Source organism: Theropithecus gelada, chromosome 2 (genome assembly GCF_003255815.1).
Source record: "Theropithecus gelada isolate Dixy chromosome 2, Tgel_1.0, whole genome shotgun sequence".
Classification (NCBI taxonomy): domain Eukaryota; kingdom Metazoa; phylum Chordata; class Mammalia; order Primates; family Cercopithecidae; genus Theropithecus; species Theropithecus gelada.
Window position 1 is genome coordinate 155,786,410 of NC_037669.1, and position 27,881 is coordinate 155,814,290.

Below are 27,881 nucleotides of genomic sequence, written 5' to 3' on the forward strand. Positions count from 1 at the left end.
TATGTATGTAATTTTTGAAGTGTCATTATTTGGGATGTAAAGATCCCCAAAAAGACTCAGTGCTGTCATCTGTATAAAATAGAGTAGCTTAAAGAGTTTTAGTTGAGTACTTTTTAAGTGTTTCTACATTAGCCTTTGCTCAGATAATTAGTCTTCATTGCTGTTTTAAATGTTGGTATCTGCATGTGTCTTACTCATTAGTCAGTGAGAAGAATATGAGCTCTTATATCAGATAGTCCTAGTTTCAACCCCTTGCTAATAATTACTGTTTCTTAGGATCAATATAAATACTAAACTATATAATAGTAAGCCCTTAAATCAGTGCCTGGTGGGTTGTAGGCACTCGATAAATTTAAAAAATTTTAAGACAAGGTCTTGCTCTGTCACCCAGGCTAAAATGCAGTGGCACAATTATGTCTCACTTCAGCCTCGACCGCATGGGCTCAAGTGATCTTCCTACCTCAGCGTCCCCAGTAACTGGGACTACAGGCATTCTCCACCATGCGCAGTGAATTTTCTGTGTTGCCCACACTGGTCTCAAACTCTTGGATTCAAGCAATCCTCTCACCTGGGCCTCCCAAATCACTGGGATTACAGGCATGAGCCACTGCACCCAACTTGAAATTTCCTTTTGGACTTTTCAAATGTTCCTTATGGAATCTTATGTGGCCATCTAATTAAATCTGTTTACCCATCCAACCTTAGATTAAAGCCCATCCTCCTATGAAGATTTCTCCAACTTTGCTACAGTTAGAGTTAATACAATAACTTCATCTCCGTAATTGGTCTGTCTGCTAGAATGTTAACTATTTGAGGGCATGGCACTTTCTTATATTTATCTTTCTTCCCCTGACATTTTGCAGAGTGCTGAGATATAAGAGAATATAAGATAAATTCAGTACACATTTGTTGCCTAATTGAGTTTTTTCAGTGTGCTGCTCTGCCGCCTCACTTTACTAGCAGTAATGTGTGTCACAGGAATGACTAACAATCTTAATCAACCTAAGTAAACCATATTTATAAAGGAAATTTGTTGAAAGCAATCATACTGAGTATTCCATAGCTAACTCTGTTTCAGAGTGTCAGTGTCACTGCCCCTTCTATTGGGACAGATAACTGAGAAATGACTACATTAAATGGTTCCCAACATTAAATTTGGTTATATGAATTTCCTTGAGAATAAACCAGTTTTGCTATTTTCCACTTATTGTTTCTTCTAGATCAGTTTTCTGTGATCCTGTAATTCATTCTTGCAAATTTGAATGTGTCTTACAGGAGGATTTGTTGGTATTGAGAAAAACAGTGAAATCCTTTTTGGCTGTTTGCCAGCAGTGCCTGTCTAATGTTAATACTCCAGTGAAAGAACAGGTAAGAAATTATCAGTAAGAGCTCTCAATAAAATCAACTCAAATACAGTAATGAACCTTAAGAAGATACAATTTTTGCCAGGCGCGGTGGCTTACGCCTGTAATCCCAGCACTTTGGGAGGCCGAGGCGGGCGGATCATGAGGTCAGGAGATCGAGACCATCCTGGTTAACAGGGTGAAACCCCGTCTCTACTAAATATACAAAAAAAATTAGCTGGGCATGGTGGCGGGCGCCTGTTGTCCCAGCTACCCAGGAGGCTGAAGCAGGAGAATGGCGTGAACCTGGGAGGCAGAGCTTGCAGTGAGCCAAGATTGCGCCAGTGCACTCCAACCTGGGCGACAGAGTAAGACTCCGTCTCAGAAAAAAAAAAAAAAGATACAATTTTTTTATGGCGGTTCTTAGTACACATGTTCATTCCTAACATTTACTGGACCTAGAACAAGACTGTAGATGTGTGAATATTTATGTTATAAAGCAAGCTAACAAACTTATTATATAATATACATTCTTTCCTTTTACTTTCACAAGTATATTGTCATCAGCTGGAAGGGCAGGTTGAAATGTAGACTTTTTGACTCCTAAGAATTCTACACCAGAATGGCCCGGTGCAGTGGCTCACGCCTATAATCCCAGCACTTTGGGAGGCCAAGGCGGGTGGATCACGAGGTCAAGAGATCAAGACTATCCGGGCCAACATGGTGAAACCCCATCTCTACTGAAAATACCAAAAAAATTAGCCAGGCATGGTGGCAGGCACCTGTAATCGCAGCTACTTGGGAGACTGAGGCAGGAGAATCTCTTGAACCCGGGAGATGGAGGTTGCAATGAGCCGAGATCATGCCATTGCACTCCAGCCTGGGCAAAAAGAGTGAAACTCTGTCTCAGAAAAGAAAAAAAAAAAAAATTCTACACAGAATATTGAGTGTCTGGGGAGCTGACATATGACATACCCTTTTATCATCTTACCTTCAGCTCCTTCCCACACCAGTTAGAGTTTCTAACACATGCATGCCAGCACTTTAGCCCCGCATTGAAACTCTGTCCATACCACCTGCCCAAACAGCTGCCCATTGACCACCCAGAGGCCTAGTAATATGTACATTGGGTCTGCAGTATGCCTAAAGAAGAGGCCTTTGCAGGCTCAGACAACAGGCTCAGGACTGTTAGGGCAAGGAGTCTCTGAGTCCCTATACTTGGACAATGGCGTAGAAGTGGGGTTTGGTAAGCAGGTGGACATATCCTATTGGTCTAATAGATTCCTCATCTCTTGCAGAGGGGCATTGCCCAAAGAGGGTCAGGGTGGGCCAGGGAAATACTGTTTCCATGATGTGATTTTGTAAACTATTTTTTAATTTAGACTGTTGTATTGGGGAGTACATTTGTGTAAAACAGAATGTGTATTTTCCATACTATTTCTTATTTGGATATTGGGCTAGAATCAGTTAATCTGGTGAAAGAGTACAGTATTACTTATCCTTTGCTATCTCTTCTAACAAATAGTGACAAGTATCTTTATCGAGTTATCAGCATTTAACTTAAAATGGAAACAGAGATGGTCTTCCCTAAACCTTATTCTTTAAATATTCAGAAGACTACTTATGCTGTGGAGAAATACCCAGCTCTGCCTTTTATTTTATTTTTTTTATTTTTTTATTTTTTTTATTTTTTAACTTTTTATTGTATTTTGAGACGGAGTCTCCCACTGTCGCCTGGGCTGGTGTGCAGTGGCGCAAACTTAGCTCACTGCAACCTCCACCTCTCAAGTTCAAGCAATTCTCCTGTCTCAGCCTCCCAAGTAGCTGGGATTACAGGCGCCCACCACCACACCTGGCTAATTTTTTTGTATTTTTAGTAGAGACGGGTTTCACTATGTTGGCCAGGCTGGTCTCAAACTTCTGACCTCATGATCCGCCTGCCTTGGCCTTCCAAAGTACTGGGATTACAGGTGTGAGCCACTGCACCCGGCCTAGCTCTGCCATTTAAACCCCAAATCCAGTGTTTCTGCATCATACCTGCTTGGTGATGTCCAAAACTATGGCCTTCTGGTTAAAAAGTATTTCCCCTGGATTCTCTTTATGCTCTCCTTTTTGCAAATGGCTCTTTCTAAATACCTTAGTATATTTCATGGTTGTGCTGTCAGGGCGCGAATTGCCAAGACTCTTGCTGCAGTTGGAGAACAGATATACAGGCATTCCAAACTAAATGCCAAAATTGTGTTTTCCCATAGAAATCAACTTTGGAGGGGGCAGTGTTAGTAGATTGTTGGGAGATTTCAGAGCCCTCAATTATCCCACAACAAAATCTTTCCATTGTAACAAACTGATCAGACCCATTTATTTCACTCAATTCATTAAACAGGGCAAATTTGGCACCATACCTATAATGTGTACAAATGTATTCAAAGTTTCTTTATATAATTAAATTTGTTTGTAGGCCTTATTAGATACTGGTTTTTATATTAATGGTTTTCTAATACAGTCATGCACCACTGAACAACAGGGATACATTCTGAGAAATGTGTTGTTAGGCAATTTCATCATTGTATGACCATCATAAGAGTATATTTACACAAACAAATAGTATTGCCTACCACATGCCATTGCTGTATGGTATAGCCTATTCCTCTTAGGCTACGATCCTGTACTGTATAATACTATACTGAGTACTATAGATAATTATAATACAACGGGTATTTATGTATCTAAACATATCTAAAATACAGTATAAAAGATTTTAAAATGGTACACTTACCATAGGAATGGAAGTAGCTCTGAGTGATTGAGTGAGTGAATGAGTGAGTGAGTGATTGGTGAATGAATAGGAAGGCCCAAGACATTACTATACACCACTGTAGACTCTATATGTACCATACACTTAGACTACACTAAATTAATTAAAATGTTTTTCTTGGCTGGGCGTGGTGGCTCATACCTGTAATCCCAGCACTTTGGGAGGCCGAGGCAGGTGGATCACGAGGTCAGGAGATCGAGACAATCCTGGCTAACATGGTGAAACCCTGTCTCTACTAAAAATACAAAAACAAAATTAGCCGGGTGTGGTGGAGGGCACCTGTAGTCCCAGCTACTCGGGAGGCTGAGGCAGGAGGATGGCGTAAACCCAGGAGGTAGGGAGCTTGCAGTGAGCGGAGATCTAGCCACTGCACTCCAGCCTGGGCGAAAGAGGGAGACTCCGTCTCAACAACAACAAAAAAATGTTTTTCTTTCTTCAATAATTAATTAACCTTATACTGTAATTATTTTGCTTTATAAACTTTTTAATTTTTTTAACTTTTAAACTCTTTTGTAATAATACCTAACACACAACACATTAAACAGATGTACAAAAAAATTTTTTTTTTTGAGACAGAGTTTTGCTCTTGTTGCCCAGGCTGAAGTGCAGTGGCACAATCTTGGCTCACCCCAACCTCCACCTCCGAGATTCAAGTGATTCTCCTGCCTCAGCCTCCCTAATAGCTGGGATTACAGGCATGAACCACCACACCTGGTTAATTTTGTATTTTTAGTAGAGATGGGGTTTCTCCATTTTGGTCAGGCTGGTCTCGAACTCCTGACCTCAGGTGATCCGCCCACCTTGGCCTCCCAAAATGCCAGGATTACAGGTGTGAGCCATCGCGCCCGATCAAAATATTTTTTTTCGTATATCCTTATTCTAGAAGCTTTTTTTAAATTTATTTTTTAAGACAGAGTCTCACTTTGTCACCCAGGCTGGAGGGCAGTGGTGTGATCTTGGCTCACCACATCCTCTGTCTCCTGGGTTCAAATGATTCTCATGCCTCAGCCTCTGAACATAATTGGGATTACAGGCGTGTGGCTACCATGCCTGGCTAATTTTTGTATTTTTTAGTAGAGACAGGGTTTCACCATGTTGCCAAGCTAGTCTCAAACTCCTGGCCTCAAGAAATCCACCTATCTCAGCCTCCCAAAGTGCTCGTATTAACAGGTGTGAACCGCTGCATCCAGCCTATTTAATTAAAAAGAAAAAAAACATTTTTGTTAAAAAATAAGAAACAGGCCAGGCGTGGTGGCTCATACCTGTAATCCCAGCACTTTAGGAGGCTGAGGTGGGTGGATCATCTGAGGTCAGGAGTTCGAGACCAGACTGACCAATATGTTGAAACCCCATCTCTACTAAAAATACAAAAAAATTAACTGGGTGTTGTGGCATGCACCTGTAGTCCTAACAACTTGAAAGGCTAAGACAGGAGAATGGCCTGAACCCAGGAGGCAGAGGTTGCAGTAAGCCGAGATCGTGTCACTGCACTCCAGCCTGTGAGAAATGGGAAAGTTCTTCAAAGATTATAAAAAGGCACAATTTCTTACTATAAGATTGCTATCCACTTTGTGTGTGTGTGTGTGTGTGTGTGTGTGTGTGTGCTCTCAATCAGCTGCCCTAGCTTGCTCCAGCATGCCTGGACAGAACTAGACAAGCTCCAGCCCATAGTGCATGCCATTCCTTATTTGGAGATGCTTAACTATCCCTGGGCAACTTCCTTTTCTTTCTTTGTTCTATCCCCCTTACCTAATTAAGAAAGTTTTAAACTAATAGCCAGTCGGGTAAAGTGTAAAATGTGAGGTCCTATTCCAGCCAATGGAAACTGGACACAGCAGTAGGGTAGACGTGTCAGTCTCCTTTGGGTAGGAGGGTAGAGTGTGCTCTCGTGACTGGACAGTTACTGAGTAGCACCCTTTCTGCAGAAAGTAAAGGTTGGCCTTACTTTCATTGTTCATTTGTTTCATCATTTGTTCCCATGTTAATTCTTTTTTTGTGTGACACCAAAAACTTCATTCCCAGCAAGCCTGGGTGACAGAGCAGGACGCTGTCTTTAAAAAGAAAAGAAACACACACATTAGCCTAGGCCTACAAAGTGTCATAATTACCAGTATCAGTGTCTTCCACCTCCCACACGTCTCATTGGAATGTCTTCAGTGGCAGTATTTTGCATGGAGCTGTCCTATCCTATGATAACAATGCATTCTTCTGGAGTACCTCCTGAAGGACCTGCCTGAGGATGTTTCACAGTTAACTTTTTTCATAAGTAGGAGTACACTCCAAAATCATGATTAAAAGTGTAGAATAGCACAATACAGTATAGTATAGTATAGTATAGTATAGTATAGTATAGTATAGTATTAGTATAGTAAATACATATGCTGACAACATATTCATTATCCTCAAGCATTAAGTTCTATACACAAGTTGTATATGCTATGCTATTATACGACTGGCATCATAATACACCAGCATCACCACAAACAACATCACAACAAACTTGTGAGTAATGTGTTGCACCACAGGGTTATGTAGCTACTACATCACTAAGTGATAGGAATTTTTCAGCTCCATTACAAGCTTATGGGATCCACCATCATGTATATGCAGTCCATTGTTGACGGAAACATCAATGTGCAGTAGTACACTGACAGAATTTTTTAACATCAGAATTTTTAGAAGTATTCATTATACTATGTTGAATTAGAGTTTCAAATTTTATGCTAATTTGATTAAGCAATATACAATTGATTTCTAATCTTTGTTATAATCTGTTATATCAATTTTGTATTTCCAGAGTTGAGTTAAACTCATTTTGTTCTTTTGACCTTTGATCAACATCTTGCTTAAACTCATTTTTTAAAAGTTCAAGTCAAACTATCTTAATGAGCTGTTTTTGAGTTGATACAGCAGAGTAAAAGAAATAGGTTATATTTGGGAAAAGTCTTAAATAAGACAAGTGTTTAGTGAGAAAAAGTAATTTTATTAAATTTGGAAATTGTAACTAAATATTTGGAATTTAAATACTTAAAATTTATATTATGGTATTGCTATTAAACTATGTTTTAATTTCATATGTTTTCATTAATGTTGACTTGTAGTTACATTTGTGTAGTATTTTGCTGATGAATTGCCTTTGTATTCCAGGCTTTCATGTTACTCTGTGATCTTCTGATGATTTTCAGCCATCAATTAATGACAGGTGGCAGAGAGGGCCTTCAGCCTTTGGTGTTTAATCCAGATACTGGACTCCAGTCTGAACTTCTCAGTTTTGTGATGGATCACGTTTTTATTGACCAAGACGAGGAGAACCAGAGCATGGGTACTTGTAGCTATCATCTTGTCAATACTGATTTTGTTTTACCAACCCCAAAAGATAGGAGAAAAGAAACAAATTCAATTGTAAAAATTATCGAGATTTCTTTCTTTTAAAAAAGTTGGCTGGCTGCAGTGGCTAACACCAGTAATCCTAGCACTTTGGGAGACCGAGGCAGGAGGATTGCTCGAACCCAGAAGTTCAAGAGCAGCCTGGGCAATATGGCGAAACCTTGTCTCTACAAAACAGAAAAAAACTAAAATTTAAAAAAAAAGTTAATAGTAGTTCAGAAACCAACAAGAATAAAAATGTACACAGTGAAGTCTCCCTCCTTTAACATTGTACCTCAGATCTTTTCCTGTCGTTATATAAAGAGCTCTTTCTCTAACAGCTCTACAGCATTTCTTTATATAGATATAGCATAATACATATAATCCATCTCACATAAATTGACATATGGCTAGTTTCCAGTCATCAACTATTACAAACTATGGTGTAGTGAATAGTAGTGTACATTTGTCATTTCCCACATGTACAAATGTGTATGTAGGATAGATGTTGTTTCTAATTGGCTATATCCGGGTTCATACTTTTTCTAAAGGAAAGTATCCAGGTTCCATTCTATTCCTAAGTGGTCATTATGTATTACTTAAATGAACAAAACATAACTGTTTGATATTAAATGCTGAAAAAGTGTTATCAAACCTCACTAGTGAAAGTTGTGCTGTGCCTGCGGAGTGATAACTTAGCAATATTAGACTGAATTGTTAATGATTAGTTGTAAATAAGTGTCACTTAGAATAGGTTATTTGTGAAATAGATTATTTAAGCTCTGTAAAATAATGTAAGAAGTATATTTGATCCACAAATCTATTTGATACTGTTCAGCTGTTCTTTTAGAACATTTTGGAAAATACTAGTCTGTAAAACAGTATATTTATTTAGAGTCTGTTTTCATCTCAAGAGACAAATTTACCTGCTACTTGTCTTAAGCAAAAAAATGTCCACTTGTCAAACCACTGATGCTTCACAATAAGACTATTTAGTAGAAAGGAGAGACTGCCAGCAAATTCTTTTTATGAATCTATACATATAAGGAAGAGAAAAAAGAAGATAAGGGCAGGCCAGGACAGGAGAGGGTCAGTACGGAGCCTGAAACAAATGTTATCATCTGGAGTGCTGTTGGCATGTTTTTTCTAGGATTAGAAATAGAAAACCCAGGCCGGGCGCGGTGGCTCAAGCCTGTAATCCCAGCACTTTGGGAGGCCGAGACGGGCGGATCACGAGGTCAGGAGATCGAGACCATCCTGGCTAACACGGTGAAACCCCGTCTCTACTAAAAAAATACAAAAAACTAGCCGGGCGAAGTGGTGGGCGCCTGTGGTCCCAGCTACTCGGGAGGCTGAGGCAGGAGAATGGCGTGAACCCGGGAGGCGGAGCTTGCGGTGAGCTGAGATCCGGCCACCGCACTCCAGCCTGGGCGACAGAGCCAGACTCAGTCTCAAAAAAAAAAAAAAAAAAAAAAAAAAGAAATAGAAAACCCAGTAGAGTCTGAAACTTATAAATTTAAGAAAGAAACACACTTGTTTTGAAAGTATTTGATAGGGCTTTAAAATTTTTTTTGATGTGCATAACATGGTTTGCAAAATATTTTGTTTCTCAGTTGATAATGTAACCATGTTTAGGATGAGCACTGAAAATTTAACTCATCCATATTTCCATTTCTTCCCTAAATATTTTTCTGAAAGAAAACTTTTTCCCTGTGTCTTAAAAATTTTCAGAAGTGTTCTCTCTGTGAGAATGTATTAACACATAAGGAATATTGAAATAAGAAAAGACAACATTTTAAAGGTAAACAGATAATTTCACAGTATTGCTTTGACACAAGTATCAGAAAAACAATCTTTTTATACAGCTGTCCCTCAGTATTGTGGGGGATTGGTTCGAGGACTCCCACTCATACCAAAATCCATGGATGCCCAAATCTCTTAAATAAAATGGTATAGTATAGTCAGCCCTCCCTATCTGTGGGTTCTGCATCCACAGATAGGGAGGGTAGACTACATATGGTTTGCTTATCTTATTCAGTCTTTACTATGGTAATCTCCTAAGAAGATAGGAACCTTAGTACCTATTTAGTGTTTGATAAATAAGTAACTAAATACAGCACCCTAAAATAATTAATGTAACAGTTTTTGTCCCATCTAAAACTGATTTGTACTATTTGTGAAGTTATCATATTAAGCTAATTTTCAATTATACAGATTATCCGCATTGTTTTACGTGGATAAAGTACCAGAATTCATAACCAATTTATAATCTGTGTTTAGAGGGTGATGAAGAAGATGAAGCTAATAAAATTGAGGCCTTACATAAAAGAAGGAATCTACTTGCTGCTTTCAGCAAACTTATCATTTATGACATTGTTGACATGCATGCAGCTGCAGACATCTTCAAACACTACATGAAGGTATAGTTAAATATTCTTATTTTTCTCCTTCCTCTAACTGGCAGAGAATTTTGCAATTGAAAGGATGAAGACAGAAGCTAAAATTGACAGCTTTTCACCTGTGTAATGTGGATGATTTTATGATAAAGTTTCTCTCTTTTCTATAAACTTTTTATCAGTCTGTACTATTATATCCGTTCCACTGAGTAGGAGTTCGAGCATTTATATGAAAGAACATACTTTTTAGCTACTTTCATAAGCTCCATTTTGTTCCTGACCCTCTGAAAAAGCAGTGCTCAGAACTCTTCTTGATGTGGCCCGACAGGCACAGATAGGAGGAAATACTTCTCAGTTTTCCTGTATTTGCCTTGTTCTTGTGTCACAGAGAATATTCTCTTTTGCCTCTATTTAGAATTTTGTATGTGCCATTTGATCTACTTGTGTCTTCATGTTTGGATATGGTCCAATTCCAGTTATGATATAGTAGCTGATTTATCATATTTTGCTGAACAACTGTAGTGTGATGAGTAATGTGCTGGTAGCCAGAGGTTTAAGTAAGACATGATTTCTGCACTAAGGAGCTTACAGATTAAGAGTTAACTAATATGTAAACATAATGTAGCATACTGATAATGAATGACTGCCGTGTGTTCATGCCATTTATATTTGAGACACTGTTCTAAGACTTTCACATTATCATTGATCTTTCTAATAACCCTGTGATGTAAGAAATAGTATCATCATTTACATATAAGGAAACTAAGGATCAAGAGGTAAACCTTCCAAGGTCACACACAACTATTAAAGTAACAGAAACTGGGATTTTATTTTAGGTTTGTCTAACTTCAAAGCTTAGCTCTTTTCACTGGACCACAAAGCTTCAGCATGATTATTGTTGTGATAGATGTATAAATTACTAACCTAACACCAAATATAGAGAGACACTTAAGTGAGAAGAGCAAGAGAAGAATTCCTAAAGCTAATATGTAAACAGAGTTGCATGGATGAATAGGAGCTTACTAGATGAGCATGGGAAGGAAGACAAGCCCTTGCCAAGACAGCAGCATAAATATACCTACCTGTTTCAGCTCATTTTTCTCTACTTAGTCCACAAGGAAATCATGAAAGAGCTTGTCAAACTAATTATTGATATCCAAATAGACTGTGATATTTGCATGTTGAACCTTTCTAAAAGAAAATGTCATGATCTGTTAGTAAACTTCTGCTTGCTTCCATTGACCATTTCCTTTCCAAATATTCGCAGGCGTTACATTTAATAATGTATTCTGTAATCTTAGGCTCAGCATCAAGCTCACTGATGGTATTGTTCAGAATAGTTATTCCTCATCCTGATTTTCCATTGGCACCTGGAACATTATTGCAAATTGCATGTTCCTGGGTCCCACTAAACCTAATGAGAAATATCTAGGGTGGATCCCAGGCATTTGTGGAGGAGGGGTTAATTTTCCATATAACCTTCTTTCCCTTTGGAAAATCAGAACTATGATTATCTTTCTCTGTCCTCTAGCATCTTTCCTATTCTTTACCATTTCTTAAAGAGCACAAAGTTTCCATAATCTCCACAAATTTTGTTAAGACACAATTCATCTGCCTAGGAAACTAATTCAGTTTGGAACAACTTGATGCTTTCATTATCTCTTCACTAAACCTGGATGTTAGTTCCATTTTATAAGTGTTTATCCTACCCTTTTTATATAGTTTTCTCTTTAGCAGGAAATAAAGAGGCTTAAAATGTGTTGAGTTCTGGTTTTTCCTGGTAATCCTTTAACAATAGTTCATTGGTTCCAAGAAGCAAGTCTTATTCAGAATTTTTATCATCCTTAACATTTCAGGGACACTTCTGTTCATTATAGGCTCTAACCTTTTTGTGAGTATTGTAATAGCTATTTGCTCTTCTGATATATGGCTATGTGGCTTTTCCTCCATCTTTTGTACATAATTAGTTCAATCTGAACTTAAAAGAAATCTGCCTGCTCCAGTACTTTAGTGTTTTGATATTTCTCTTTTTTTCTTCATTGAGATAATTCTTCTTTGCACTAAAAGGATGATCCTTTTGAGCTGTTTGCCTTTTAGCATTTCACATTGTGGAAACATACCTATGTTTTTGAGATTTTGAAAATGTAATTGCCAAACTGTTATTAATCACTTCTTCACATAGACTGTAGACTTTAGCTTGGAAACAATATCCAGATTTAATGGTTTTAAATGAAACCTTTTGATTATTTACTCACAGAAAAAATTCTTTAAATCTTATGTCAAAAAACTGAATTATAACTTTTCCCAGTCACTGTTGAAAATGTCTGTGTTTTACTTTTTTATACTTCCATAGTAAAATATAGACATGTTGATAGGGGTTTGGGGGATGAGATAGTACACAAAGTATTAAATAAAGAGTTAAGTCTGTTACCCTAATCCCCTCTTCCCCCTGTTTAGGCCCACCCCCCCGGAAGTAAGCAGTTTTAACTGTTTTGGTTTTAGTTCTTAGGAGACTTCTACCAAAATTTCTGTTTCTTGATCTGTACATTTTAGATGTTGTCTGTTCAATCATGTTTTAAAGAATGGGTCCGGGCACAGTGGCTCACGCCTGTAATCCCAGCTCTTTGGGAGGATGAGGCTGGTGGATCACTTGAGGTCAGGAGTTCAAGACCAACCTGGCCAACATGGTGAAACCCCGTCTCTACTGAAAATATAAAAATTACCCAAGCATGGTGGCACACACCTGTTGTCCCATCTACTTGGGAGGCTGAGGTGGGAGAATCGCTTGAACCCAGGAGGCAGAGGTTGCAGTGAGCCGAGTCATGCCATTGCACTCCAGCCTGGGCAACAGAGTGAGACTTCATCTCAAAAACAAATAAAAACAAAAACAAAAACAAGAATGGACAAGGCGAGGTGCAGTGGCTCACACTTGTAATCCCAGCATTTTGGGAGGCTGAGGTGGGTAGCTCACTTGAGGTCAAGAGTTCAAGACTAGCTTGGGCAACATGGCAAAAACCCCATCTCTACAAAAAAAAAAAATTTTTTTTAAAATTAGCGAGGCGTGGTGGCACACGCCTGTGGTCCCAGCTATTTAGGAGGCTGGGGTGGGAGGATCACCAGAGCCCAGAGTTGAAGGCTGCAGTGAGCTACAATCACATCACTGCACTCCAGCTTGGGTAAGGTAACAGAGTGAGACCCTGTATCAAACATGAAAAAACAAGAATGGGGAATTTTTCTCACCACCTCTCTTCCTGGAATTCCCAGCTTTTTTGGTTTTACTAATATTAGTTCATAATCTTAAACATCAAATGTGCATTCCTTTAACTTTAGACAGTTATTTAACTCCTGTTATGTTTAAGATGAAGAAATTAAACACTTATTTATTTACCTTTCCTTTCTTTCACCAACCTGTTCTTTTTTTTTTCCATTTTCAAAGGAGGTGAAACCAACCTATTCTTTATCTCATGAAATTTCAATAATTTTAAAGCTGTGTTTTCTTTTTTTCCCTCACAGTATTACAATGACTATGGTGATATTATTAAGGAAACACTGAGTAAAACCAGGCAGATTGATAAAATTCAGTGTGCCAAGACTCTCATTCTCAGTTTGCAACAGGTAAGAAATTTGGAGAGAGGTAGACAAAGAATAGAAATAACATTAATTGCACTTCTCTGTGCTTAATATTTGCTAGGTATCTTGTCTCATTTAAACTAGGTCATTTTATATAGTTTTGTCAGTGCATTACGGTGGATATTTTCTGGTACAAAGGCATAGGTTAGGTGTCTTTTCTTTTGGAAGAAAATCCTAGAGTTCATATTTCAAATAGATGTAATCCTAAGGTGATTTATTCTTGGACTAGATGAAATGTGAAATTGGAAATTTAAAAAGTAATAATTTAAGAAGAAAAATATAAAAAGTATTTCATGAGGAAGGGTACCAGGAGATAAAATGTTTTTCATATTGCATAAATAAGATTTCTAATAAATGCTTAGTAATTTAAAATTATTTCAGGGGGCCTGGTGGATATATATATGTGATATGCGCATATTTATAAATACATTATATATATATGTTTGTATGTAGTTTATGATAAAAGTCTCATATCAGTGGCAAAAGGATTGGGACTATTCAATAAATGGTGATGGGTCAGCTGACTGTGTATTTGGAAAAATAGCTGTTTATAGTCCTACCTAATGTGTATCCACAATAACTACTAGATGGTTTATATATATAAAAGGCCAAAAGTAAGGGTTTATGAGAAAATAAGAGGATATTTTTTAAATCCTCTTTCTAAAGAAGTCACAAAGTTAAAAATTGATGATCTGTTCTTCTTTTTTTTTTTTTTTTTTGTAGAGATGTGTTTCGCCATGTTGGCCAGGCTGGTCTCAAACTCCTTGGCCTCAAGTGATCCACCTGCCTCGGCCTCCCAAAGTGCTGGGATTATAGACATAAGCCACCTTGCCCCAGCCAATCTGTATAAATTTATATAGATTAAATAGATGTATACATCAATTTGCACTTTGAGCAAAGTTAAAAAAAAATGACGGGGGAAATATTTTCAGTCCTACATAGCAAATCCTACAGATCAGTAGGAAAGATAAATAAATCCCATAGAAAAGTGAGCAAGGGATATGAAAAAGGCACTTTTCCAAGGAAGAATCTTACAAACCAGTAAACATGAAAAGAGGCATTAGGCTGGGCGCAGTGTCTCACACCTGTAATCCCAGCACTTTGGGAGGCTGAGGCAGGTAGATCACCTGAGGTCAGGAGTTCAAGACCAGCCTGGCCAACATGGTGAAACCCCGTCTCTACTAAACATACAAAAAATTAGCTGAGTGTTGTGGTGGGTGCCTGTAATCTCAGGTACTCGGGAGGCTGAGGCAGAAGAATCATTTGAACCCGGGAGGCAGAGGTTGCAGTGAACCGAGATCATGCCATGGCACTCCAGCCTGGGCAACAGAAGTGAAACTGTGTCTCAAAGAAAAAGAAAGGAAAGAGGCATTAATTAATCATATATAACATAAATAATAATTAATAAAAGCCAAGCACATTAGCCCACACATGTAATTCCAGCACTTTGGGAAGCCAACGCAGGCGAATCGCTTGAGCCCATGAATTCAAGACCAGCCTAGGCAACATGGCAAGACCCCCGTATCCAAAAACAAAAATAGCCGGATGTGTTGGCATGCACCCTGTAGTCCCAGCTACTTGGGAGGGTAAAGTGAGAGGATAGCTTGAGCCTGGGAGTTCAAAGCTGCAGTGAGTTATGATTGCACCACTGCATTCCAGCCTAGGTGACAGAGTGAGACCCTATTTCTAATAATTATTATTAATGAAATACAAATTAAAATGGATACTTCTTGCTCAACAGATTGGCATGAATTAAAATGATTGATAAAGATATAGAGGAAAAGGCCCCTTTTTAAAACTGCCTTCTTAGAAGACAGTTTTGTAGTATATTCCAAAATTGAAGATATATGTTCCCTTTAAACCAGTAATTTTGCTTCTAGGTATGTACGTGGATATGCACAGGTGTGTACCAATAAATATATGTAAAAGATGTTTTATTGCAGCAGTCTCTATAATAGTAACAAACTGGAAATAGTCTAAATGTCAACAGGGGAATTGTTAAATAAACTGAGATAGATAAAGGATTTTTAAGACAAAATATTGAGTGAAAAATGGCAAGTTTCAGGACAAATGCAGTATGCTACTATTTATGTAAAAATAAAAACTTTAGCTGTAAATGTAATGTATCTATACTGATCTAGAAAACTTTCAGACTTTAAACACTGGTTACCTTTGGAGAGAATAATGGTATTTGGTAGAAGAGAGAAAGAAGAACTTTTACTTTGATATTCTTTGAATTTTTCACAACAAAATGTATTCTTTGTATTCACTTTAAATGTACACTTTAAGTTTTAAAGTTTAAAGCTATTGTATATACCAATATGTGAAAACATTTTAAAGTTTAAGAATTTATAAACAGCCTGTAATCCCAGCAATTTGGGAGGCTGAGGTGGGCGGATCACAAGATCAGGAGATAGAGACCATCCTGGCTAACACGGTGAAACTCGTCTCTACTAAAAACCATCCTGGCTAACACGGTGAAACCCCATCTCTACTAAAAATACAAAAAATTAGCTGGACGTAGTGGTTGGTGCCTGTCGTCCCAGCTACTCAGGAGGCTGAGGCCGGAGAATGGCATGAACCCTGGAGGTGGAGCTTGCAGTGAGCCGAAATCACGCCACTGCACTCCAGCCTGGGTTGACAGAGCGAGACTCCTCAAAAAAAAAAAAAAAAAAAAAAAAAAAAAAAAAAAAAAAAAAAAAAAATATATATATATATATATATATATATATAAAAACAATTATCTGTGAATAAATTTGAAGTCCCTGAAAAGAACTGTTCCTTCAGTAATGACACAGCCAATAGTTCAGGCCGATCTATTGCTGAAGAAAACTAAAAAGGTGCAGAACATATTAGCACCCAAGAGCTATTTCAGTAAATCAGGTGTGATTAGAATTGAGAGATTGGGAGGTGAGAAACTGAAGAAAAGAAATGTCAACAATACTCTTCAGGACCTTTGCTATAAAGGGAATCAGAGAAATGGGTTAGTAGCTGGCAGAGGAAATGGGGTCAAGAAGTTAAGAGTATTTTTAAGATGTATGCATCTAGTACGGAAAGAATAGTTTAGGAGGCAGGAGAGAGCCGTAAACACGAGCAAAACTATTGAGCAGGTGAAACCTTATATACTGCCTTCTTGTCTAATACATAGGAGGGAGTGGCTTTAGATGAAAGTCTGGACAGTTCACCCGTCATAACAGGAGGAAAGGTCGATGTCTACAGATGCAATTAAGTTTTTAGATTTGTGGGATGATGATTGCTTGTATATTATGTCCAGGGTTCTGTTTTTGTTATTTTCACAGAAAATAGCTAAGAGATATGCAATTTATAAAACTCCACCCAGCTTAAGAACTTTTTGGTGTATTTTGTTACTGGATGGGAAAAATCATAGCCCCATGTATGCAAATGGTCTTCTTTTATATAATGTTCTTGTTTGAAATATAATAAGTGAAAAAACAAACCTCTTAACCCTGTGTGTCATATATTGTCATTCCTGTAAAAACAATAACAAAAAGAACAGATGTTTATAAATATATAGTGTACTTCTATAAATACATTTCTTTTTCCCATCTCAAAATACGTTCTTTTGGCCAGGTGTGGTGGCTCACGCCTGTAATCCCAGGACTTTGGGAGGCCAGGGCAGGCAGATCACTTGAGGACAGGAGTTTGAGACCAGCCTGGCCAAGATCTCTACTAAAAATGCAAAAAGTTAGATGGGCATGGTGGTACACGCCTATTATCCCAGCTACTCGGGAGGCTGAGGCATGAGAATCACTTGAACCCCGGAGGTGGAGGTTGTAGTGAACTGAGATTGCACCACTGCACTCCAGCCTCCGTGACAGAGCAAGGCTCTCTCAATTAAAAAAGAATGTATTTTTTAAATTATTATTAGAAACAAATTTCTGTCTGCATTTAATGACACCACTAGCATGAAAATTAAGCTATTAATAATAGACAATTTGTAGAAAGGGAACAGAGTAGCTAAAGTTCAATGCAAGGAGAGAAACCTTTCACCTTATACCTTTTACATATTTTTAAATTACCTATTCTGAAAATAAATAAAATTTTTAAAATTCTGAGCTATAGGTTTTTTCCTCTTTTTTTCTTTCTACCAGTTATTTAATGAACTTGTTCAAGAGCAAGGTCCCAACCTAGATAGGACATCTGCCCATGTCAGTGGCATTAAAGAACTGGCACGTCGCTTTGCCCTTACATTTGGATTGGACCAGATTAAGACACGAGAAGCAGTTGCCACACTTCACAAGTGAGTGAGATAAACACTTTGTTATACAGAATCTGGTTTACTTGAATTTTAATGAAATAACTGTTATTTGACCCATTATTTTGAAGTGACAATTGATAGAATTTTAAGTTACAATAACTTTAGAGATTATCTAGTTTAGAGATTCTAAACTGGGAGGACGTTTTTAATATGAAACAACTTAAACCACCCATTTATTCATCTTACAAAATATAGAAAGCAAAATTTAATAATATATTATTGTCTGGTCTGTCAGTAAGAAAACAGTGGGTTTGAGAGACTATACAGGCTGGGTGTGGTGGTTCACACCTGTAATCCCAGTGCTTTGGGAGCCCAAAGCAGGAGGATCATTTGGGGCCAGGAGTTCGAGACTAGCCTGGGCAATAGAGTAAGACCCTGTCTCCTACAAAAAATAAAAAAGAGCCAGGCATAGTGGCATGTGCCTGCAGTCCTAGCTACTTGGTAAGCTGAGCCAGGAGGATCACTTGAGACTGGGAGTTTGAGGTTATAGTGAGCTATGATTGTACCACTGCCCTCCAGCCTGGAAAACAGAGTGAGACCCTGTCTCTGAAAAAATAATTACAGAATTATTTGTTAAGACCATACAAAATTGGTTCGGGGTTCATTATTGTGAAAACAGAAGTAACAGAAAACCTTTAGTAAATGCACACAGCTTGGTACCATTACCAGCTCCAAGAAGCAAATATTCTGGCAATCTATTAATAATTCTGTTTCCAGGGTATCTTGTTACCTCTAAAAACTACACATAGGGGGCTGGGTGCCGGTAGCTCACGCCTGTAATCCCAGCACTTTGGAAGGCCAAGGGAGGCCAATTGCTTGAGCCCAGGAGTTTGAGACCAGCCTGGGCAACATGGTGAAACCCCATCTCTACAAAAAATGCAAAAATTACCCAGGTGTGGTGGCACACACATGTAGTCCCAGCTACTCGGGAGGCTGAGGTGGGAGAATCACCTGAGCCCAGGAAGTCAAGGCAGTGAGCCATGATAGCACCACTGCACTCCAACCTGGGCAACACAGTGAGACCTTGTCTCAAAAACAAAACAAAAAAATACACATAGGAATTTAGTTTTGTTGCTCTGTAGCTATTTTTTGTATGTTTTTCCCACCTTACAGTTTCGTACTATAAATATACACAAATATGTCCTATATATTCACGTTAGTTTATTATTTGAATTTATCAGATTTTTCTACCTTTTGTGATGATTTTACTACCTTCACAAATATTTGTGTAATGTTAACCAATTGAGAGAACTACACTATCTGGATAAATAAGTTGATATTTTCTTTCACTTCAGGGATGGCATAGAGTTTGCATTTAAATACCAAAATCAGAAAGGACAAGAGTATCCACCTCCTAATCTGGCTTTTCTTGAAGTACTAAGTGAATTTTCTTCTAAACTTCTTCGACAGGACAAAAAGACGGTGTAAGTTGCACATTACAAGAGAAGTGGTTTTTATAATAACACTGTTGTAAATGTTTATTTTTTGAAAAATTTTTAATCATTTGGCTATCTTTACTCTTGACAATTTAGGCTCTGATAGTTTAAGGAATTATACATTTTCCTTCAAGCATTTATATAGTAGTAATTTCACTGCTTATCTTTTAGTACCCTAGAATCTGCAACATAAAATTAAGCAGGTGGAAATTATTTCTTATTATGTAGTTCAAAGATGTATGAACATTGGCTTAGCCGTTGTGTAACTCTTCCTTCTTTTATATTAATTTCATTTTAGTTTTATATTCTATTTTACTTGTTTCAAAAGACTGATTTTTTTCATATTTGCTTTTTTTGATTATTGATAACAGTTTAAAGAAATATATATGTAATTTCAAAAGAAAATCTTGATTGGGGAAGTTTTATTTAAAACCAAACCAGAAAACTTTTCTAGGCTGGGCACGGTGGCTCACACCTGTAATCCCGGCACTTTGGGAGGCTGAGGCAGGAGGATCACCTGAGGTCAGTAGTTTAAGACCAGCCTGGCCAACATGGGAAAACCCCATCTCTATTAAAAATACAAAAACATTAGCTAGGCATGGTGGCGCGCACCTGTAGTCCCAACTACTCAGGAGGGTGATGTGCAAGAACCGCTTGAACCTAAGCGGCAGAGGTTGCAGCGAGCTGCGGTCATGCCACTCCACTCCAGCCTGGGCAATAGAGCAAGACTCTGTCTCAATAAAAAATTTTTTTAAAAATTTTTTTAGAGGATAATACTATAATGAATCCTAAATTTTATAAACTGATAAAACAGAGAATCCTTTATAATATTCTAGCTGTGTGCAGTGATTCACGCCTGTAAGGAGGCTGAAGCAGGAGGATTGCTTGAGCCCAGGAATTCAAGACCAGTCCTGGCAACGTAGCAAGATCCCATCTCTATAAAAAATTTTAAAATTAGCCAGGTGTGGTGTGTACCTGTAGTCCCAGCTACTTGGGAGGCTGAGATGGGAAAATCACTTGAACCCAGGAATTTGAGGCTGCAATGAGCTATGATTATGCCACTGCATTCCAGCCTGGGCGACAGTCTGGGGAGCCTGTCTCAATCAATTGATTTTTAAAAAAATAACAAGATTCTAAATAAATAGAATTTTGGAGAGACAGTTAATACTTATATGAATATAAGTGGTAGTTCTAAGTAAAGATGTTGATGTCATGTTAATCAGAAAATATTTATTAAGCGCCTAGTACGGTAAGCTCCTGTTGTAAAGCTTATGCTCTAATGCAGGGGGGCACAGCATAAACGAGCAGATGGCCAGGCTCACTGGTTCCCACCTGGAATCCCAGCTATTCCGGACCTGAGGTGGGAGGATTGTTTGAGGGCAAAAGTTTGAGAGCAGCCTGGGCAAGATAGTGAGACTGTCTCTGAAAAAAAAAAAAAGCAGACAAACAGGAGAGTTTCAGGCACTGAAATGGGGTAATGTGATAGACAGAGACAGGTGTTGAATATTAGTGGGAGTGGTTTGAAAACATTTTCAGTACAGACATTTACAGCTATACATTTTCCTCTGAACATTACCTTAGCTGCATCTTGTAAGTTTTGATATGTTGCATTTCCATCTCAAAGTATTTTCTCTTTTCACTTATTTCTTTAACCTATTGGTTATTCAGGAGTATTTTGTTTAATTTTTATGTATTTCTGTATTTCCAGATTTTTTTTCTGTTACTGGTTTCTTCATTTCATTGTGGTCAGAGATCATGCATTGTATTATTTTAATCCTTTTAAATTTATTGAGACTTGTTTTATGGACCAACATATGGTCTTAGAGACTATTCCATATATCACTTGAGAAAATGTGTTACCCTTCTGTTTTTGGTTGGAGTTTTTGTTCTGTCTAATTAGATATGTGTTCCGTCTAATTAGCTTATAGTTTTGTTTATAGTGCTTTTCAGGTCTTCAGTGTTCTTGTTAATCTTTTTCTTAGTTGTCCTATTCATTTTTGAAAGTGAGATATTGAAGTCTCCAAATATTACTGTTGAATTTTCTATTTGTCCCTTCAGTTCTGTCAGTTTTTGCTTCATATATTTTCAGGCTCTCTTGTTAAGTATACATACTTTTTTTTTTTTTTTTTAAGACGGAGTCTCACTCTGATTCCCAGGCTGGAGTGCAATGGCTCAATCTTGGCTCACTGCAATCTCCGCCTCCTGGGTTCCAGCGATTCTCCTGTCTCAGCCTGCTGGGTAGCTGGGATTACAGGTGCACGCCACCACACCTGGCTAATTTTGTATTTTTAGTAGAGATGGGGTTTCACCATGTTGGCCAGGCTGGTCTTGAACTCTTGACCTCAAGTGATCTGCCCACCTCGGCCTCCAAAGTGCTGGGATTACAGGTGTGAGCCACCACACCTGGCCTGTATATACATTTTTAATTGTTACATCTTCCTGACCAATTGAGTCTTATTCTAAAGTGTCATTCTCTGTCTCTAAGACATTTTTGTGTCAGATTACTATAACCACGCTAGCTTTGACTACTGTTTTGCATGGTACACTTTTTTTTTCCATCCTTTCACTTTCTGCCTTTGTAGCTTTTAATCTAAAGTGTGTTTCATGTAGACAGCAAATTGAATCATGTGTTTTTAAATTCAACCTGACATTCTCTACTATTATACTTTTTGTTTTTTATGTATGTCTCCTGGGGTTTTTGTTTCTGTTTTTGTTTTTGTTTTTGGGGGGTAGGGGTTTGGTTCTCCTGTATTGCCTTCTTATATTAAATGTATGTTTTCTAGTGTATCATACTAATTCCTTTAATTAATCTTTCATTGTATTTTTTTAGTTATGTTCCTAGTGGTCTCACCAGGCCTTACAATATACATGTTATCAAAATTTACTGGCCGGGTGCAGTGGCTCACGCCTATAATCCCAGCACTTTGGGAGGCTGAGGTGGGCAGATCACTTGAGGTCAAGAATTCAAGACCAACCTGGCCAACATGGTAAAACCCTGTCTCTACTAACAATACAAAAATTAGCCGGGCATGTTGGCACATGCCTGTAATTCGAGTTACTTGGGAGGCTGAGGTGAGAGAATTGCTTGAACCCCAGGGGGCAGAGGTTGCAGTAAGCCAATATCGTGCCACTGCACTCCACCCGGGGTGATAGAGTGAGATTCCACCTCAACAAAACAAAATTTACCTAAGGTCTATCCTGGTTTATTCTGAGGAAATACAGAAACTTTAATTCTATATAAATCCATTTCCTTTCCTCCTTTTTTGGCTATTCTTGTTATACATGGTCCATCTATATATATTAGAAACCCCATAATAAACTGTTATAATTATACATGAGATAATCTTTTATAGAAACTGAGAAAAGAAAGGAAAGCAAGTATGTGTTTATAGAGTTTGTTATATTAATCTTTCTATTTACCATTTTTCTGGTTTTCTTCTTTTCTTCTTGTGGATTCGAATTGCTATCTAGTATCATTCCTATAATCAAATACAGCTTCTCTTTCACTCACTTTTGTGTTTATTGTCAAATATATTACATTTCTATGTTATTGACCCAACAATACAGTAATATACATATTGTTTTATATATTTGCTTTTTAAATCAGTTAAGAGAAAAGGGATACAAAATTTGTAATTATACTTCTATAACTACCTACAAATTACCTTTACTGGCACTCTTTGTTTTTTCATGTAAATTCAAATTACCCTGTGATGACATTTGGTTTCAGCTTGACTAACTTCTTTTAGTAGGCAGGTCTGACAGCAACAAATTCTCTCAGGGGTGGCTCATGCCTGTAAACCCAGCATTTTGGGAGGCTGAAGCAGGAAGATTGCTTGAGCCCAGGAGATTGAGGTTACAGTAAGCGATGTAAGATTCTCGTTTGATAGTTTTTTACTTTCAACACTTTGACCATGTCATCCCGCTGCCTTCTGGCTGCCATTGTGAGCCAGGTGATAAGAATTAATCATTAATTTTATTGGACTTTCTTTGTATGTTGTGAATTACTTTTCTTTTACTACTTTCATGATTTTCTTTTTATCCTTGGCTTTTAGCATTTTTCCTATGATGAATCCATGTGTGAATCTTTTTGTATTTATCCTGTTTGGAGTTCATTGAACCTTTGGATGTATAAAATTATGTTTTTCATCAAACTGGGCAAGTTTTTAGCCATTATTTCTCCTAAATTTTTCTGCTTTTTCGTCTGCTATCTTGGTTACTCCCATTACACATATGTCAGTATATTTAATGGTATCCCATACTTCTCTCAGGCTCTGTTCATTTTTGTTTATTCTTTTTTCTCTCTCTTCTTCAGATGGCATAACCTCTTGATATATCATCAAATGTGGTGTTTCTTGCCTTTGTCAGCTCAGATCTACTGTCAAGCCACTATAGTACATTTTTAATTTTGATTATACTTTCAACTTAAGAATTTCCATTTGGTTCTTTTTTTTAATTCATATTCTTTATTTCATGAGATATATTGTCATCATACCAACTTTTAAGTAGATTTTCTTTAGTTCTTCGAACATACAGATGCTCCTGGATTTAAGATGGGGTTACATCGTAATACACCCCTCATAAGTTTAAAATATTGTAAGTCAAAAATGCATTTAATACAACTAATCTACCAAACATCACAAAATAATATAGCCTACCTTTAACATGCAGAATACTTACATTAGCCTATAGTTTGATAATATCATCTAACACAAAGCCTGTTTTATGATGAAATGTCAAATATACTATGAAATTTGTTGAATACTAAGTACAAAACAGAATGATTGCATGGGTACTCACCATTAAAGTACACAGCTTAAAAACACTATCATAAAGTTAAAAAAGAATCGTAATCAAACCATTGTAAGTTGGGGACTTTATTTATAATCATTGCTTTGAAATCTTTGTGGGCCAAGGTGCTGTTGCTTGTTCTTTTATCAATGTATCTATCACATTTTCCTGTTTCTTTGTATGTCTCATAATTTTTTCTTAAAAACTGGACATTTGGCCAGCACTGTGGCTCACACCTGTAATCCCAGCACTTTGAGAGGCCGAGGTGGACTGATCACTTGAACTCACAAGTTCAAGACCAGCCTGGGCAACATGGCACAACCGTTTCTCTACAAAAATACAAAAATTAGCTGGGCATGGTGATGCATGCCTGTAGTCCCAGCTACTTGGGAGGCTGAGGTGGGAAGATGGCTTGAGCCTGAGAGGTGGAGGTTGCAGTGAGCCAAGGTTGTGCCACTGTACTCCAACCTAGGTGACAGAGTGAGACCTTATCTCAAAATAATAAATAAATAAAAAGAACAAATGTTGCAAAAATGATATATTGTGAAATAATAATATAGCTACTCTTTACTAATTATCTGCCCCCTAGAGGTTGATATTATTTTTTCGTTGGTCATTTACTTGTTTAGTTACTTGGATGAACAAACTCTGAAATCTTTTTTCTCTGCCTTGTGCAACCTCTGATGTCTTTGCTTAGATCTTTTTTCCTTTGTTTTTATCATTTGTCTTGGCTGCTGAGGAGGTCACCCTTGGGTTAGCATAAGCCACTTACTGATCAAAGGTGCTTAAGCCCCTTAGCCAGTTAGGTTTACCCTTTACTGTTGGATATATGTATCGCTTGCAGGCTGCTTTCATAATTCAGGGTATTTACTTTTTTGACCCACATTTTAGGCCAGGGACTAGCAGCTTGGAAGATACCTCTCTGATTGTTCCTGAGAAAAGGCAGCCTTGGCTGTGCACAGTCTTCAGATGACCAGAGAAGCATATTATTTCATTTTTAAGCCTGGCCTCCTAGGAGTTGCTCCTGGGTGTAAGAATAGCTGTTTGTTCAGCCAGTGTTTGGTGAGAGGTTGTATTTAAACCACTTTTGCCAGTGAAGCTTCCTCCCTATGTTGATAGATCTGTGTGTGGCTTGGGGAATGTTTCAAGTCTGCCTCATTCCCTTCCCTTGTTTGCCCATGAGTGAAGGCAGCGTAGGATATGTGCATCGCTTTCTCAACTCCCAGGACTTTTATTTTTTATTTTATTTTTTAAACCTGTTCCAAATATGCTTAATGGATAAACAGATGAACTCACAAAATTTGAAACCTATAAACAAAAGAAACGTTAAGCATAGCAATTACTTAAGTAGATCAATAACAATAAAATGTTGTCCTTCTTCCATATAAGAAGAAACATATGAAATGCCAGGTTAGCTCAGCAACCTATTAATAACCACCAAAGACCGGTGATAAAACATTCTTCCAGTGCTGTGATGATTAAAAAAAAAAAAAAAAAAAAACACAAACACAGTGGAGGATTTGGTAGGCTATGTTCAAATGAATCGAAGGGAGATACCGAAATTAAGAATCACTTGTTTTTTAGTTTAAAAAAAAAAAAGGGAAAAAAATCCTTTTTTTTTTTTTTTTTTTTTTTTTTTTTTGAGACAGAGTCTCGCTCTGTAGCCCAGGCTGGAGTGCAGCGGCCGGATCTCAGCTCACTGCAAGCTCTGCCTCCTGGGTCCACGCCATTCTCCTGCCTCAGCCTCCTGAGTAGCTGGGACTACAGGCGCCCGCCACCTCGCCCAGCTAGTTTTTTTGTATTTTTTAGTAGAGACGGGGTTTCACCGTGTTAGCCAGGATGGTCTCGATCTCCTGACCTCGTGATCCGCCCGTCTCGGCCTCCCAAAGTGCTGGGATTACAGGCTTGAGCCACCACGCCTGGCCCGGAAAAAATCCTTTAAAAAAAATATAGATTTAAGGTGTATATATGATGTCTTGATATACATATAGGTTGTAAAATGATTACAACAGTCAGTTAGTTAACAAATCCACCTCCCAGGATTGACTATGACACCAGGAAGGTTCTTCTTGGCTCTTTCTCTGGTTTTCTCTGTGGAACTTCTGGGTGCTTTGCTCTGTCATTTGTTGCTGCTAGTGTCAGAGAACTACCAGCACCGTCTCATTTTCACTCCATCAAGAGCAGAGGATAGGTAACCCCTGGTTCTCAGCTTGCCCAAGGTTTGGAATCTCTCGACAGGGAGTTTGAGGTGGGGCATTTAGGGCCCCAATGTTCTCAGCCTGATGTGCCCGGGGTAGCATTTTACCCCAGGGGTGGAGGCTAGGTGGGATAAAAGGAGCTTCATTTTACCTGGTTGCTGTTCAGAATAGAACTTATACAACACAGGGCTGGGAGGTGATGAGAAATGCAAATGGTATGCTTCTTTCTTTCAGGGTAGCCTGGGAACTAGAGAGAGAGGGAACCCCCATCTTCTTGGCCACCTGTCTGGACTACATAGAGTTTCTAAAATACAGAGTTGTAGTGGCAGGGAGAAGGAAACAAGGGAAGGGAACAGGTTGTGGATCAAATGCTACAAATGTATTAGATTCTCTTTTTTTTTTTTTTTTTTTTTTTTTGAGATAGAGTCTCCAGACTATCACCCAGGCTGGAGTGCAGTGGGGTGGTCTTGGCTCACTGCAACCTCCGCCTCCCGGGTTCAAGCGATTCTCCTGCCTCAGCCTCCTGAGTAGCTGGGATTACAGGTGCGTGCCACCATGCCCGGCTAATTTTTTTTGTAGGGACTGGGTTTTGCTATGTTGGCCAGGTTAATGTCAAACTCCTGACCTCAAGTGATCCACCCACCTCAGCCTCCCAGAGTGCTGGGATTACAGGCATGAGCCACTGTGCCTGGCCAGATTTTCTTGAATAAATTTTTCTCCATTTGCTGTATGCCCTTAAGAGAATTGGCAAAGACTTTAAATTATTGTATTTTGTAAATTTTACTAGTTAAAAGGTTGTTTTCCTGGAAAGAGGGCATGCCAGCCTCCTTACTCCACCATCTTAGAAATCCTGCTTTGGCTTGAACACTTTATGAGAAAACTCAATAATCTTTTTGAGCTAAACTTCTGATTTTTTTTTAACATTGGTGTTTAAAAGCAAAGGAAGAAATATGGGAAAGACCATACATACATACATACCCTTAGGTAATACACTCTCTTGCTTTAAAGTATCCCAAGAATATGTGAAACAAAACTTTCTCGGTCCCTCTCTTTCCAAAGGTGACCACTGTTAATAATTTAATGTGTGTCCTTAGGTATTCTTCAGAACCTGCAGAGAGAGAGCCTCAGTTTAAGAAAAAGTGAGTGATGTATGAACTGCTTCCATGAAAATCACTGCTGTTTCTATTGTGTTTCTAGTCATTCATACCTAGAGAAATTCCTTACCGAGCAGATGATGGAAAGGAGGGAAGATGTATGGCTTCCACTCATCTCCTATAGAAATTCATTAGTCACTGGGGGTGAAGATGATAGAATGTCTGTGAACAGTGGAAGTAGCAGCAGCAAAACCTCATCAGTAAGGAATAAGAAAGGACGACCTCCACTCCATAAAAAACGAGTAGAAGGTAAGTCTGCCTTTACACTATAAGAAACAGTTTGCCTGGTTTTAAAGAGAAAAAGTAGCAAATAATCTTTTGAAGCAAGATAATAGTATCAGGCACATGATTTCCTTGTATATTTGATTCACAATGAGATGTTAAGGCAAAAAGATTGGAACAGACAAAGTAAGACAGAAAAGCGTAAAGGAAAAAGAAGTTGAGGAAGCATGGAGCATAAGGGAAGAGAGACC

At 38.2% G+C, this 27,881-nt stretch overlaps 1 protein-coding gene across 2 annotated transcripts in view; it reads left to right on the forward strand.

The window, feature by feature from the left end:
* STAG1 (stromal antigen 1) overlaps window positions 1-27,881 on the forward strand; it is a 402,456-nt gene that overhangs the window by 361,586 nt on the left and 12,989 nt on the right. For both annotated transcript variants that reach the window (XM_025375719.1, XM_025375720.1), the window contains exons 23-29: window positions 1,276-1,368; window positions 7,306-7,480; window positions 9,805-9,944; window positions 13,434-13,535; window positions 17,663-17,811; window positions 19,125-19,253; window positions 27,452-27,657. In XM_025375719.1, coding sequence (XP_025231504.1) covers window positions 1,276-1,368; window positions 7,306-7,480; window positions 9,805-9,944; window positions 13,434-13,535; window positions 17,663-17,811; window positions 19,125-19,253; window positions 27,452-27,657 — 994 coding nt within the window. The remainder of the gene's footprint in view (window positions 1-1,275; window positions 1,369-7,305; window positions 7,481-9,804; window positions 9,945-13,433; window positions 13,536-17,662; window positions 17,812-19,124; window positions 19,254-27,451; window positions 27,658-27,881) is intronic.